General features: G+C 37.0%; 1 protein-coding gene across 1 annotated transcript in view; it reads left to right on the top strand.

Moving 5' to 3' along the window:
- Positions 1–14,049, top strand: part of ZSWIM6 (zinc finger, SWIM-type containing 6) — a 67,711-nt gene that overhangs the window by 10,960 nt on the left and 42,702 nt on the right. The window contains exons 3-4 of the mRNA XM_012664509.1: positions 4,732–4,880; positions 8,502–8,652. Coding sequence (XP_012519963.1) covers positions 4,732–4,880; positions 8,502–8,652 — 300 coding nt within the window. The remainder of the gene's footprint in view (positions 1–4,731; positions 4,881–8,501; positions 8,653–14,049) is intronic.

The raw sequence follows: 14,049 nt of genomic DNA, 5'->3' as shown, positions 1-14,049 counted from the left end.
ATATATTAGTCCGTTTATTGTTGCTTATAATAGAACACCTGAAACTTGTTAATTTATAAAGAAAAGGTATTTACTTCTTAACAGTGATGGAGGCTGAGAAGTCCAATGTTGAGGGGCTGCATCTGGTGACAGCCTTAGGCTGAGCATCGTTAACATGCTAACTCAGGTCTCTCTTTCTCTTCAAGATGCCACTTGCCCTCCCGTGGTAACCCATTGGACTATTAAGCCATTGATACATTAATCCATGAATGGATTAATCCTTTCATGAGGGCAGAGCCTTCGTGATCCAATCACCTCTTAACGGCCCTACCTCTCAGTACTGCCACATTGGGGATTAAGTTTCAACATGAGTTTTGGAGGGGACAGATGTACAAACCATAGCACTTAATTTTCTTAAACACTTGAGAACACAATTCATTTATTTATCCATTTGCTATTAGACATTTCTAATAGCACTCGGGCAAGAACCAAAATCTCTATGTATGTAAATTAAATGGTCCGTTACAGCAGTTTCAAAATCTCTCATATTTTTTAAAAAAATGGTAAGTGTTTTTAAAATTTACCAGATTTTAAGGGAAAAAATACATTATTTAAGTCAAGTAAAGAGTGATTTCTGGATTCTTCTTTATATCACTTCTCCCTCTTAGCATGAAAAAATCGAGTATATCCTAAAGTTTTTGGAAGATACCTGCATGTAGACCCCTTTGCCAATTTAGGCCATAGGACAAGACTGGGATTTTCTCCTGTTTACATTCAGATCTACGTTTTAAGTAGGATGCCCAACTGACATCCTGATTAAATATTTTAATATTTGGCTATTTTTGTGGCAAACTAAACCTAAAGTCTCCCGTGCTGTGACCCAAGCAGCTGAGTGTCTCCAGCCATGCCACAGGGTCAGCCCCCATGTGAGCAGTTCTGGGCAAGACTCCTTGTGGACTTTGCCCGTCGGTACCCAACAGACAACAACTTTAAAAAATCACAAAAATTGAGGGAAATAACCACCATGAGGATAGAAATTGGATTTATTTAGCTCAGTTTATCAGGAGAAATGAATGATTAGTAGCTATTCTGGAGTTTTCCTTAAGAAGAGGATAAGGATGGATATGTCAGATTTCCAGAGAGGATATTGGGAAGAACTTAAAAATACTAAGTCTGGATCCTGTAGTTTAGTTGTTTGGAAAGTCTCTTGATACATTCAGGTGAAGAATCTATAGCTGTCTTTGTGCAGCGGTGTTTGTGTGTGTGTCATGCACGCATGAGATTCCCTAGAATCAAAGAGATGGGCTGGATTAGGGGCTCTGAATTTCTGTGGGATACAGGTATAGACCTAATAATTAACTCTTCACACCATTGTGTGTCCTTAAAGCTTCCTGTGAAAGGGAAACATGTTAACAAATGGCTACAAACATACTGGTACCCTTCCTTAAATTTATCTTTGCTTTTGGGTTGACAACCCCTGTCTGGGTGACCTCAGGGCCCAACTTTAGCTCCAAGGTTCTGGGACATGTTCATTGGCAGGGAAGAAAATCAGGAGACTGAGTGTAGCAGAGTGTGGCTGGGGATGAGTCACAGCCGCTTGGAACCTATTCCTCCTCCTACAGAATGGGAGTCCTGATCTATACTTGCCTCCAGGCGACATTGTGAGGAGAAAAATCATCATCCTCCTGTGTGACAAGAATCGTTTCCCAGGGGAGGAAATGTATACATGCCTTTCTCCCTCCCTCTTTCCCCCACTTCCTCCCAGTACTTGATTACCTGATAGTGGCTGCGTGTTAGGAAGCAGTGGTAAGCAAGGCAGATAAAATTCTTGCTCTCGGAGTTAAACATCTACCTAGTTGTCCGGTCCCTGCTTGGAACAACTTTTTCTTTCTTACTTCTGAAAGAGCTTCTCTTCAGTGCTTCCTAAAAGACCACTCATTCCCACTGCCATCCTTGCTCATTCATTTACCCAGCCTTTAAATGTTGGCCTTCCTCAGGGCTTGGTCCTGGATGCTCTTGCTAACCAGTACTGCCTCCCATAGTTTGTCCAGCTCCCCACTTGAAATCCTCTCTTCTCTTCTCTGCTGTCTCAAAGGTACTTCAGATTCACCACGTCTAAACCTGAACTCGTGACCACGCTGCCCTCCCATTCTTAGACCTGGTCCTTCTCTGGTGGTCTGTGTGTCAGTGAGTTGTCCAGTATTCTATCTAGTTATTTAATCCAGAAACCTGTGTCTCTCTCCACCTCTGATCTCCTATACCTCACATATTCAATTCTTCACCAAGTCTTGTGTTTGTGTCCTAAAATCCTGTTACATTCTCCGTTTTTACTCTCACTGCTGTTTTTTAAGCTATCATCAGGATCCTGTGTGCAGACCATCAAAATAGCATACTATTACCATATATTTTTGTTCCCCAACTCATCCTTCACATTTCATGTAAGGTGATATTTTTAGATACGTAAATACATATTTACATAGTTCCCCAATTTTAAAAGTATGAAAAAGTATTCGAGGAAGCATGTCCTTCTCCCATGTAACTAGGGTACCTGTACTCATTTTAAATGTCCTTCTAAGATATTTCATGCATATGTAAGGAGATACATGTAGCTTTTTTTAAAACCTCATTATTTACCTGAAAGGTGATAGACTATGTATACTTTTCCTCTACATTTTTTTCAGTCAACAATATATCCTGGACATCTTTCTGTTGTAGTATATGGAGAATCTTCATCTTCATTTTTATGGCTGCATAATATTCTACAGTAGGAATGTCGAAATTGATGCACATCAGGAGAAAATACCTTTTATATCTTTTACTATCTAGAGGAGTCCATTCTTCAGCTTTGGATAACCTTGTCATGAATTCCCATTCATTACTCTTAGGGGAAAAAACTAAGCTCCTCACCAGCCAAGGCCCTCAGAGCCTGCCTAGGTGCTTTTTTCCAGGATTGTCTCCTATTGCTCTTCCCCTCATCCTCTACTCTTGATTGCATGGACTGCCTTTTTTCCCCCTTAATGCATCGTGTTTCTTCCTGCCTTCCTACATCCTCTGCCCAAGTTCTTTTCTTCATTTCACATGCACACCTATCCCTTCCTTTCCCTGCCTTTAGTTAGCTTCTAATTAACTTCTAATCTACTTAAGGCAGATCTTGGCTTGGTGCCATTTCCTCAAGGTATGCTTACCCCAGCAATCCAAGGCCAAGTCAGAGCTCTCCGCTACAGAGCCTTTCAGCACCCTGCCTTCTTCCTTTGGGTAATTATTACCACTTATTATTAGATTGATATTTTATCTTGATCACTTAAAACAGTGTTTTTTAAATAGCGGGTTGCAACCCATTATAGATTATGAAATCAGTTTATAAAATTATGGCAAGCCCTTTTTAGAAAATGAAATAGAATAGAAAATATCAGACTTCTTCACTTATATAGTAAGGATTTTTTTTTCATCACCGTTTGCTGCAGATAAATAGGTAGCTGTAATCATATAAGCAAATAAACACATAAGTGTATTAGGTATGATATAAAATGTATTTCTTATTGTGGGTCTTGGTCAAAAAAGTTTGAAAGCCTCTGAATTAGACTGTAAATTCGGTGAGGGCAGGAACTCTTGTCTATTTTGTGCACCATTCTATCCCTGAGTCTGGAGGAAAGGCTGGCACCATTTCAGGCACACGGTAAATATGCTGAGTGGCTGAATAAATGAAAGAATGAATGAACAGACACTATTCCAGGGAGGTTCAGGCAATTCCTACTGCCTTCTAGGAACTATTAATAGTAGGAACTAGTAGATCCTGGTTCTAAGCAGATGTTAGTGATTATTTCCTTGGTTAATGGCATCTGCATTTTATCATTAGAAGACAAGAAAAATAATATAAAACCCCACCTACAAACGTATTTTTAAGGGTTGATAAGGAGATAAAACACTGGGGATGAATGGTTTTTAGATTTAAAATGTATTATATTACTGATGGGTCTTAGACTTGAAAAATACCATTTTATTTTATTAATGAATAATGAAATGTAATTTTTACCTGCCTAAATATCTGTGTAATTTTTGAATTTCTAAGGTAGTCTACACACATAGTGCTTATTACATAGCTCTTACCTTTTGTGTGTACTTCAGCAATAAAATATTTATGCAGTTTGGCAAGGTGATACTACAACCTGGTTTAGTACAACAGCTGCACTGCCTGTTCCCATGAGGCTTGATTTCCCTTTTTAATCTTTGGTTTTCTGCAACTAAAGACTTATGTCAGCATGTAGTTTATACAGCAGAACATAATGGTGAAAACTTCTTGAATTAACATATAAAGAGAGAAATACTCTGCTAAGTTTACTTGTTTTACATTTTTCTAATGTCTTTGAAAAACATTTTTCTAGCATGTCCTACACAGTAGAGCTTTATAAACATCACATATTTACAATGCAACATTTGTGACTTTTTAATTCTTTAGAGAACCTGTAAACTCATCTCCAAAGATAGAATCTCTGATCCTAAAAAAATGGAAATATCTCAGTTCTAAAGTAATCTGCATTTGGCTTAGCACAAATTAGGAAGGTCCTAGAAATAAAAGAGTGATTCCTGTTTTTATTTTCAGTCATATATTTGTATGTATAACTGAAATTGAGATTGGATTAAAAAGTAGGCAAAAATAGAGAATCATAATTATTTTCAAGCTTATTTCAGAATCCTTTTAGCACAGAGTTTTTATCTAGCATATGTGTTATTTTTTTTTCTTTCTATTTCTAGGTGCTCCTGATCCAACAGCAGGTGCTAGTATAGATGATGAAAACTGCTGGCACTTAGATGAAGAGCAGGTTCAAGAACAGGTTAAACTGTTCCTTTCCCAGGGCGGGTACCACGGATCAGGGAAGCAGCTTAATTTACTCTTTGCAAAGGTATGACTGTTTATTTTTAAAGAAATATTCTCAATATATACACATATAGAAACGATCTATATATGACCATGTTTACAATAGGATAAAGGCTTTTTTTAAAAAAATTAAAGAACAGGGTCTAAGTTAGTGGACCAATGGAAACTTTTATGGTGTAATGCAAGCTTTTATTTGCTTAGATGACCTTAGACAAGATGTGGAACATTTTTGTCTCTCTTAGTTCCTATTAATAAACTAGCAGTAATCTATACAATTTTGAAAACGTTCTTTCAATAGTAAGAACAAAATAAAATGGCTTAGTGTTATTTAAAATGCCATCTTTTCAAGTTTTTTCTTTTTCTAGTTAATTTTCCCAAGGATAACATAGCTTTAAATATAATCCTTAAAATGTGCTATGTATATTTAGGTTAATAATGTCAGTATCTTTAAGTTATTTTCAAAAACATAGGTTTTAGAGTCATACAGTTCTCAGTGTAAGTCTAAGTTCTAGATCTTTCTAAGTGTATGAACCTTAGCAAATTATTTTTCAGTTTCCTTATCTTTTATGAAATTAGCTAATAATAACATATTTCTTAAAGTTGCTGTGATAATAGTGTTAAATGTTGGTGTCTGCTGTTCATTTCCATCACCAAAAATTGATGGCCCAAGAATTAAAATTATTTTGATCGGCCGGGCACGGTGGCTCATGCCTGTAATCCTAGCTCTCTGGGAGGCCGAGGCAGGCGGATTGTTTGAGCTCAGGAGTTCGAAACTAGCCTGAGCAAGAGCGAGACCCCGTCTCTACTAAAAATTAGAAAGAAATTAATTGGACAACTAAAAATATATAGAAAAAATTAGCCGGGCATGGTGGCGCATGCCTGTAGTCCCAGCTACTTGGGAGGCTGAGGCAGGAGGATCGCTTGAGCCCAGGAGTTTGAGGTTGCTGTGAGCTAGGATGACGCCACGGCACTCTAGCCTGGGCAACACAGTGAGACTCTGTCTCAAAAAAAAATAATTATTTTGATCATAAGTTCCTTGTGAGCAGAAACTATATCTGTTGCTTTATACAGAACTTTGTGTACCATAAACACTTTTCTAAATAATGGATAAAATGCTTTTTAAGTAATATTAAATCAATGTATTTATTTTTATTGGGAGTACAGCCATCATTACAGATAATATTAAAATGGTTTAAAGGGAGTGGACAACTGTGTTAATTGATACTTTTGTTAAATAGCTTCTTTAATATTCAAAATAATTAAAAGATTTTTCTAGTTCAGAAGAATTAGAGTAAACTCTGTTATTGGGTATAGCTAGGAAATAGTATATTCTGATTAATGAATACCCTATTAATAAAGATTTATCCCTTATACCATATGTACACTACCAATTTTCCAATAATTAGATTACAATAAAATACATGTAACTCTAAAACTACTTCATACATGATTTAATCATTCTTTGGTAATTCACAGGCACTTCAAACTCATGTAATGCCTCAGAGTCAACAGTCTGAGAATTAATTACCATTAGGGTATGGATATACTTGAGTGCTGGTTAATATAGAGTTCTAGTTTATGTGCTTAGTAATAAAGCATTTATTTTCATTGCTCTTGCTGAGAAATAGGTTAGAAATCTATCAGGTAAATAAATATTAAATCAAATTCATTGATATACTGATAAAAGGTTTGGTATATTTAGACACATAGGAAGTATTTCATGTATTCTCATTTCAGCAAAGAGTATACTGTGGCCTAGGGGAAGCCATGTGAAAGATGTAGTATTAACCTGGTCTGAAGTTGTTATTTTTATCCCTGTATATTATGTACACACTGTATTTGCCAAATGAAGTAATAGTAACATCTAATTTTAAAAATAGCATAACTTTTGGAGTTAAGACAGATCTGGGTTCTGATCCCAGCTATTCCCCTTGTCCTTTGGGCAAATTACTTCTGTGAGGCTTGGTTTTATAATTCATAAAATGGGGGTTATAATCTGGCCTACATTACATAGTTGTAGTGAAGATTAAATGGTAAGGATAAATGTAAAACCCAATGATATCCAATAAATGGCAACTCCTTTTCTTCCTCCTAGTCTTCACCCGTTCATGACTTTTTAGTGCTTCGATATTAGGAATAAACTTCTTTGTATGATTACTGAAATAACTTTTCTGGAAGCACAAGCTTTGTGATTCACGGTAGAAGTACTTTTGAGTTCTTTATCAGGCTCAAATTCTAAACCAGGTGGGAGAGTACCATTGCTCATCAGGGGAAAGGCCTGAGACAGGATCTGCTGACCTTCTCCATTTGGGCTGCTTTATTAAAGATCTGCCATTTTCTCCTTTATTTGCCTTTCACATAGAGGGAATCCTGGAAAAAGCCTCCCACCGCTGCCCACCCCCCCTACTGCTTATGACCTTGCTCTGGTCATTTCCTACAGGGACAGCTATATTCAGTTGGGATTCTCATTTGTTGAATACATAGTAGCACACACCTTTGGAGTGGATGGTTTTATTTAGGGTTTCCTACAGAGAGACTTAGGACACAGAGACAAAAGTAATGGGCAGAGCTTGAGGTTCCAGCTTGAGAGGCCAAGTTAACTTACTAGATCAGTGGTTATTCTGCTTCATGGATCACTCATATAATGGAAGAGAGTTCTTGAACTTACAGCCCTGCCCATTTCCTCTTACTATTGCAAAAGCAATCCCATCTGAGTGAGTAGAAGTATGCTGCTACTCTTCATCTAAAAAAATTTCAGTGAGGAAGAACTTACTGAAATTACTAATTTATCTTAAAAACTGAAGAACTTGCACAAGTCTGTGAATATACTAAAAACTATTGAATTCTACAGTTTAAATTGGTGAATTGTATGGTGTATGAACTGTTTTTTTTAAAAAACTGAAGGACAGATGCTATCATTATCAGTTCTATTTAGAAGATGCCTAAAGCGTTCTTAGTGAACTCTGCTCCGGCTCTACTTCTCTGGTGATGAGTACAATCAGTTGGAGAGTCAGGAAGGTGCCAAACTATTTGCTGTGTTTGTTTTGGTATTGTATTTCCTTAGGGTAACAAAGTTATGGCATCTCCTCTTATGCAAGGAAGCAGGAACACCTTGCTAAAACCTGTTTTGTTAAACTAGTTAGGTTCAGATACCTGTTTCCAGTGCCAGATTTCACTTCAGTGGTTTGTCAAAGCTTGAATGCCTACTTCGTTGGAGTATAGTCTTGAATCACAAAGTGTATACTTGGTTTAGATAAGAGAGATACTTGGAAGAAGACCTCAAAAAAAAAATGTTTGTACTGGACATGTGAAACGTGATTTAATCACTTACCTTAATCAGATATATGAGACCCATCCAAAAATTTTTTAGAATTGAGAAGTTAGGGAAACATCTTTTCCTCATATGGATTTTAAAACATAATTTAAAATAATGAATGGTAATTTCTTTGATTAAATTGCTATTTAGGGTAGAGAGTGGTTTTTACCTACATACTTTTGTTTACTTAAGAGGGCTGGTATGAAGGCTTAACCTCCATCTCCCAGGAAGAAATAGAGAAAAGTCTCTTGTGTTGTGTGGGTTGGTTTTTGGTTTTTGGTTTTTTTTTTTTTTTTGAACATTTTTGTTAAGGTCTGTTTTCCCCTTTAGGTGCGGGAAATGTTGAAGATGAGGGACTCCAATGGGGCTCGCATGTTGACCTTGATAACAGAGCAGTTCATGGCTGACCCTCGCCTGTCACTTTGGAGGCAACAAGGCACTGCGATGACTGACAAATATAGGCAGCTCTGGGATGAGCTGGGTAAGTATGTTTCCTGACAAATTGCCATTGAGTTGTGTCTGGATAAACACCGTAGTTGAATGTTTTAAGAACATGGTCGTTGCATTGCTGGAGAGAGAGCTGCTCGTACACGGAACTCGTAGTCAATATACACTGGTTAGAAGAACAGGAAGAATGAGGATTTGGGCTGGCATTTACAGAAAACAACCTTGGCAGGGTTTTGGGTGAATTGCCTGATCTTGAGGAAGGTAAGCACAGAAATATGCAATTAAATATTCAGGGAAAAAAGTTGTATTATTCTAAAATAGCTGTTTTGTATTATAGAGCTGGATACTTATTTCTAGATTAATATTGTAATCGATTCAGCTAAAATCTGGAGTCTGCCTTCCCCTTCTCCTCACACTGGAATTATCAAAAGTAGTTTGGATATTTATATTATTTTTGGCTGCTATCTATAGATTTAGATGAACTGTTGGGCCTCAGAATGGAAAAGCAAACTCTAATATTACTGCTTCCTAAATCCCTGCTAGTTAAAGATACAAATATAGCAGGTAGTTGAAAAAATGAGAAGTCCACTAGTTACGTTCATTGAAAGAATACTGGGACTTTTGTTGGGCTGAATCTTGTTACCCAGTGCTCACTGCTAGGGAAGTAATGAATGATATGATGTATTTGCTATCTTAGCTTTCTATTAAGAAATCTATAAGGGACAAATGAAATTTTTGACAAACATTATATCAGTGCCTGTATTAATTTTAGGAGAGGAAAATTCTGGTTATATTTACTAGAAGATCCTAGTCTCAGTGAAGTTTTTCTTGGAATGTTGACTGATCCCAGGTCTAGTCCAGACCAAGAGAAACTATTTTCTGTGAAGATACCACATGATCATAATTGGAAGGGACATTGGAGATCAACTGTTTCATAGATAAAGAAACTCAAGTTAGGAGGTTAGGAGAGTTCCCCAAGATGACATTGTGTGATCTAGGGTTATGATGAAGCAAGTTGGTAAAGAGTTTGACATGTTTCTTTTTTCCTATTAGTAGGATGTGCATTCAGAAACTTGGCTGTGGACAGAAACTCTTGATGTTTTTTTGTATATGTCTGCTACTACTTGACAACTCTTAGATACTGTTAACCCTTTTCCCTGGCATTTTTTCTTAAGTATGTTGTAATAACTTAATCTGGGTACTTCCTTGGCACTCCTGAAACAATCGTAGTGGCCTTTTTCCTCAATCAAAATTTAAGTCAGTCTATAACTACAGAAGGTAGTTTCAATGTATTGGAATGATGCTTGGGGGCACGGTGTGATGGTTAGGGAACACAGTGCAATGCATGGTTTAAACTAATATTTTTATAGAATACTGAATTGTTTGCTTTTTCAAATAAACCCTCTTCCATTTTGTAACTCTATAGTATTAATACGTGTTGAATTGACTAGCTGGTTTATAAAAGTAAAAAAGACTAGCTTTAAAAAACTGTAACGAAGGAGATTATTTAAGGAAAAAGTATTGGATTAATATTAAATGAATAAAACTTGAAGAGCTTTGGTACTTAGAGAAACTTAGAATTACAAATAACTGATTAGGAAGAAAACTCCAACTAAATTTTTTGGTTACCGAAAAAGCACGAGTAATATAGTCAAATAAAATTTGCAGTGTTCACATTTAATTCAGTCACATTTTACTTTTCCAAGTTGGTTTTGAAAATTATGTACCTTAACCCTCAATCAAAAGTATAAATTCTCATTAGGTGGAAGTTTCCACCAGCTGATTCTAGTTTTACCCTCTGATGGACTACTTTCTAATTAAGGGCCAGGCTTTATACAATTTCTTTGATTTTAGTCCACAGTAAAGAGCACAACTTCTGGCCCTGTGTTTCTTTTTTTCATCTCCCCCGTGCCCCATTACAAGACCGCTAGAAATTCTCCTATGTACTCTGATGGCAAGCAGAGATCACTTGCCATTTTAATGGGCTCTAAGTTCTGTGAAGAATCTCCTGTAGAAGTAACAGTAGCTTCACATCTTAATATTCATTCACCAAAAAATTAACTAAACCTTGCTTCTGGATTACAAAAGGAAAGGCTTTTGCTTCTTAATAAAATGGGGGAATTTGACTTTGTGCCCTTACATAGGGCTCACATTGCTTCAAGGCTCTGCTTTGGAATTAAATGCTGAGCACTGCCAGATGCCAGACATTGAGAAGAGGCTGAGTTTTGTCGGCAAATGGGATCTGCAAGTTAATTGGTGTTTTCTGCAGGCTTCTGGCTGTGAAATGAAATTGGAAGCCCTTTAGCCACATGGATAATACAGGACCTGAATACAAATGTCACATGTCACCATCAGGACCCACTGTGAGACAATAGTGTTCCCACTCCAACACTGCGCCATTACAGATCATTTAAATATGGGGATTACATTTAAACTAAAAGCCCCATTTGCCTTTTACTGCAATTTAAATGTCCTCTTAGCAAAAGCTAAGTGACAAATTAAATGAAAAAAGTGCCCACATTTTTAAAGCTGTAATGCAAAACAACCTTTTATTGCTTCTCATGTGCCACGAATGAATCATTATACTTGTCAACCCTAAACCAAGCCATAATTGGAGCAGCTACTGTTATCAAAGTGGGGCCGCTCTGTGACAGCTTAATAAAGCTGAAACTGTTAAATTAAATCTCAGATGCTTAACTCCTTAGCACCAGTGGATTCGATGGGTCCATTTCTGGCAGTGGCCAATACACCAGTAAAAAAAAGATTCTGGCATGAAAGCCTTAATCTGATGAAAGTGTACAAGTGAGAGTATCTTAGCCAAGTAACTCTGCTTCTTGGCAGAGCGATTTGGATCCATCAGATTGTCGGCCAGAAGATTACAAAATCTTTTTCACAGGACCAGATATCCCCCTCCCTAAGATTTACAATTTTCTGATTACATTTGCTTTATGAAAATTTAACAATGTTGACGTTTCAAAATTAGTTTTAAAAATAAGATACTCATTTTAACTTTTTCTCTCTTTCAAGTAAATGTATGCAAACTTACTTGTGGTAGCAACAGGCCCAATATCTCCCCGCCCCCCAACCTCCAGCTAACAAAGGGACTGATTATTCTCAGTTCCTTTTCTAATATAAGTGCCTACGATATTCATTTGGTCTGAGTTAATTTTTGTGATTTACTCCCTGATTTTCATAATGTATTATGAAATAGATACAGATGCATACTATTAAGATCCTGTTTAGTGCATCTCATTTGCAGATACATTTATCTTGTACATGAGTCAGTTTTTCAAATATTAATTTTACTTTCTCTACATGATGTTCATTTTCCCAACATAAGGCAGTGTTCTCAAGATGAATAATGTTGTACCATAATCAGCTATGAGAAAAAGGGTATATTAAAATCTTAAAACAGAAAGTCCCCTTGCAATGGTAGAGGTTGCACATTTGATAGAGGCTGCATATTTAGTGCAAGCTATAGAACACACACCACTTCAATTGCTTCCCTTATTCAGTGACATGCAAATTTTCTGGAGAGCAGATCACAGAAATAACCCTTGGATTTCAAAGAACAACCCAGTGCTGATTGGTGGCGAGCACACCTACTGTTAGCCCTAATGGCTGTCTGTTCAGCACATTTAATTACTGTGGGGGTCTTTCGGGATGAGAGGATCATATTGTAACCTCTCATCTGTGTTGATGGGTCTCTTTCCTTAAATGTCTTCCTAGGCCGTAATTTTACTTTGCTTCATAAAACTATAGGTTGTGGGTGCCAGTCTATTAAAACCTAATTAAAATAGATGTCATTAGAGGAAACAGTTAAGTAACATTTAATTACAGTTTTATCATAGGGAAAAATTCTTAAATTTTCATTTTCAAGTATTACATAATGTTTTTCCCGAAATTTTAAACATTCTCTCTCTGAGCTGAGTCATGTGCTATGCTTTCTAAGATATAAATCCTGTTTCTTAGGGAGAGGATGGGCTGCTACTGCAAGAGCCCTGCTGCACCAAGTTCTGCTTACTCAGTTCACAACAACAAGGTGGTATCTCTCAGAGTTCTTTTCACAGCTTCCTCTCTGGGGACCTAAGTCCGCGTCAGCAGCAATAGCCATAGTTAGATGTTTCTTTCTAGTTTGCATTTTATTGTAAGGTAGATCACTTATTATTAAGCAACAACTATAATGTTCCTTGGTAGGTTGCTAGATTGAGTGGTATATAGATTCAGGGCACATGGAATTAGGGTAAATCTAACTATGTTCAGCAGTAGGGAATTCAGCCCACCCATTGGGACCACATTTATTGCAAAATACTCAAAATTACTTGAGTCCATTTCCATGGACCCAGATGCTGTCCCACCTCCCATCCCAGACACAAGTAGTGATTCTTCTGTACCCACCCACATTATTCTTGAATAAGAAGGAAAACATATGCTTAAGTCACACATTCAAAATGAAATTCTTAGTAATTCAGGAGAGCCTTTGGGTCTTTGTACACAGAAATAAGATTCTAAAGGATCAAGGCAATTGTGGAGAAATTTCTGGGGAATGCCATCTTACATCTCTGAAAGCAATAGGCTTAATAAACCCCCCCCCCCACACTGTTCTGAGCTCCTTACTTACTTTCTGTGGTAAATTCAAACTACCTGAAGCTTGCCACATTTTAAAGCCGATGGTGATTAATGAATGGAAGGAGTGCTTTTTGAGAACTAGAAAGCATACAAAAGTAGTTTGCTATGGTAGTTAGCTCTTTGCTAGTGCCATGGAGAAAACAGCAATTCCCAGAGCTCTCTTGCAGCAAAAAGATGTCAATACAGACTTGGAAACGTCCAGATAGCAGTAAGTATGGAAGGTAATCCTAATGAACCACATATCAGGGACTGCTTGTTATCTACCAGTTTGTCTTCCTGGGCACACAGAGAATGCAGCTCTACCACTACATCCCACTGTTGATGCCATATTGTTAATCTTCTTTCCAGAAGTCTTATTGTGGCCTTTCTATCAGTATGTACTAAGCACTTGCTATGTCCAGAGGAACAGATATATTAGGTATCTGATTTTAGAGTTGGTGATGGTACTGGTAGTAAGAAGGAAGTAGAGACATGCAAACAGGAGACAAGATAATGCTTAAGTCACACATTCAAAATGAAACTCTTAGTAATTGAGGAGAGCCTTTGGGTCTTTGTACACAGAAATAAGATTCTAAAGGATCGAGGCAATTGTTCTAATGATAAGTTAGAACAGTCAAATTCATTATCAAAAATGTTGTCTTTGGGGGTGGCAAGGGCAACATACGTAACCTAAACATCTGTACCCCCATAATATGCTAAAATATATAAAAAAAAAAAAAAATCTTTAAGATTTTCAACCCAACCTTGCTATTCTTTACTGTTACTTAAAAGGGGAGGAGAGGGAGGCAGTAGATCAGCATCA

The sequence above is a fragment of the Propithecus coquereli genome, unplaced genomic scaffold (genome assembly GCF_000956105.1).
Source record: "Propithecus coquereli isolate 6110/MARCELLA unplaced genomic scaffold, Pcoq_1.0 Scaffold9, whole genome shotgun sequence".
Lineage (NCBI taxonomy): Eukaryota > Metazoa > Chordata > Mammalia > Primates > Indriidae > Propithecus > Propithecus coquereli.
This window is presented reverse-complemented; position numbering and strand designations above follow the sequence as displayed.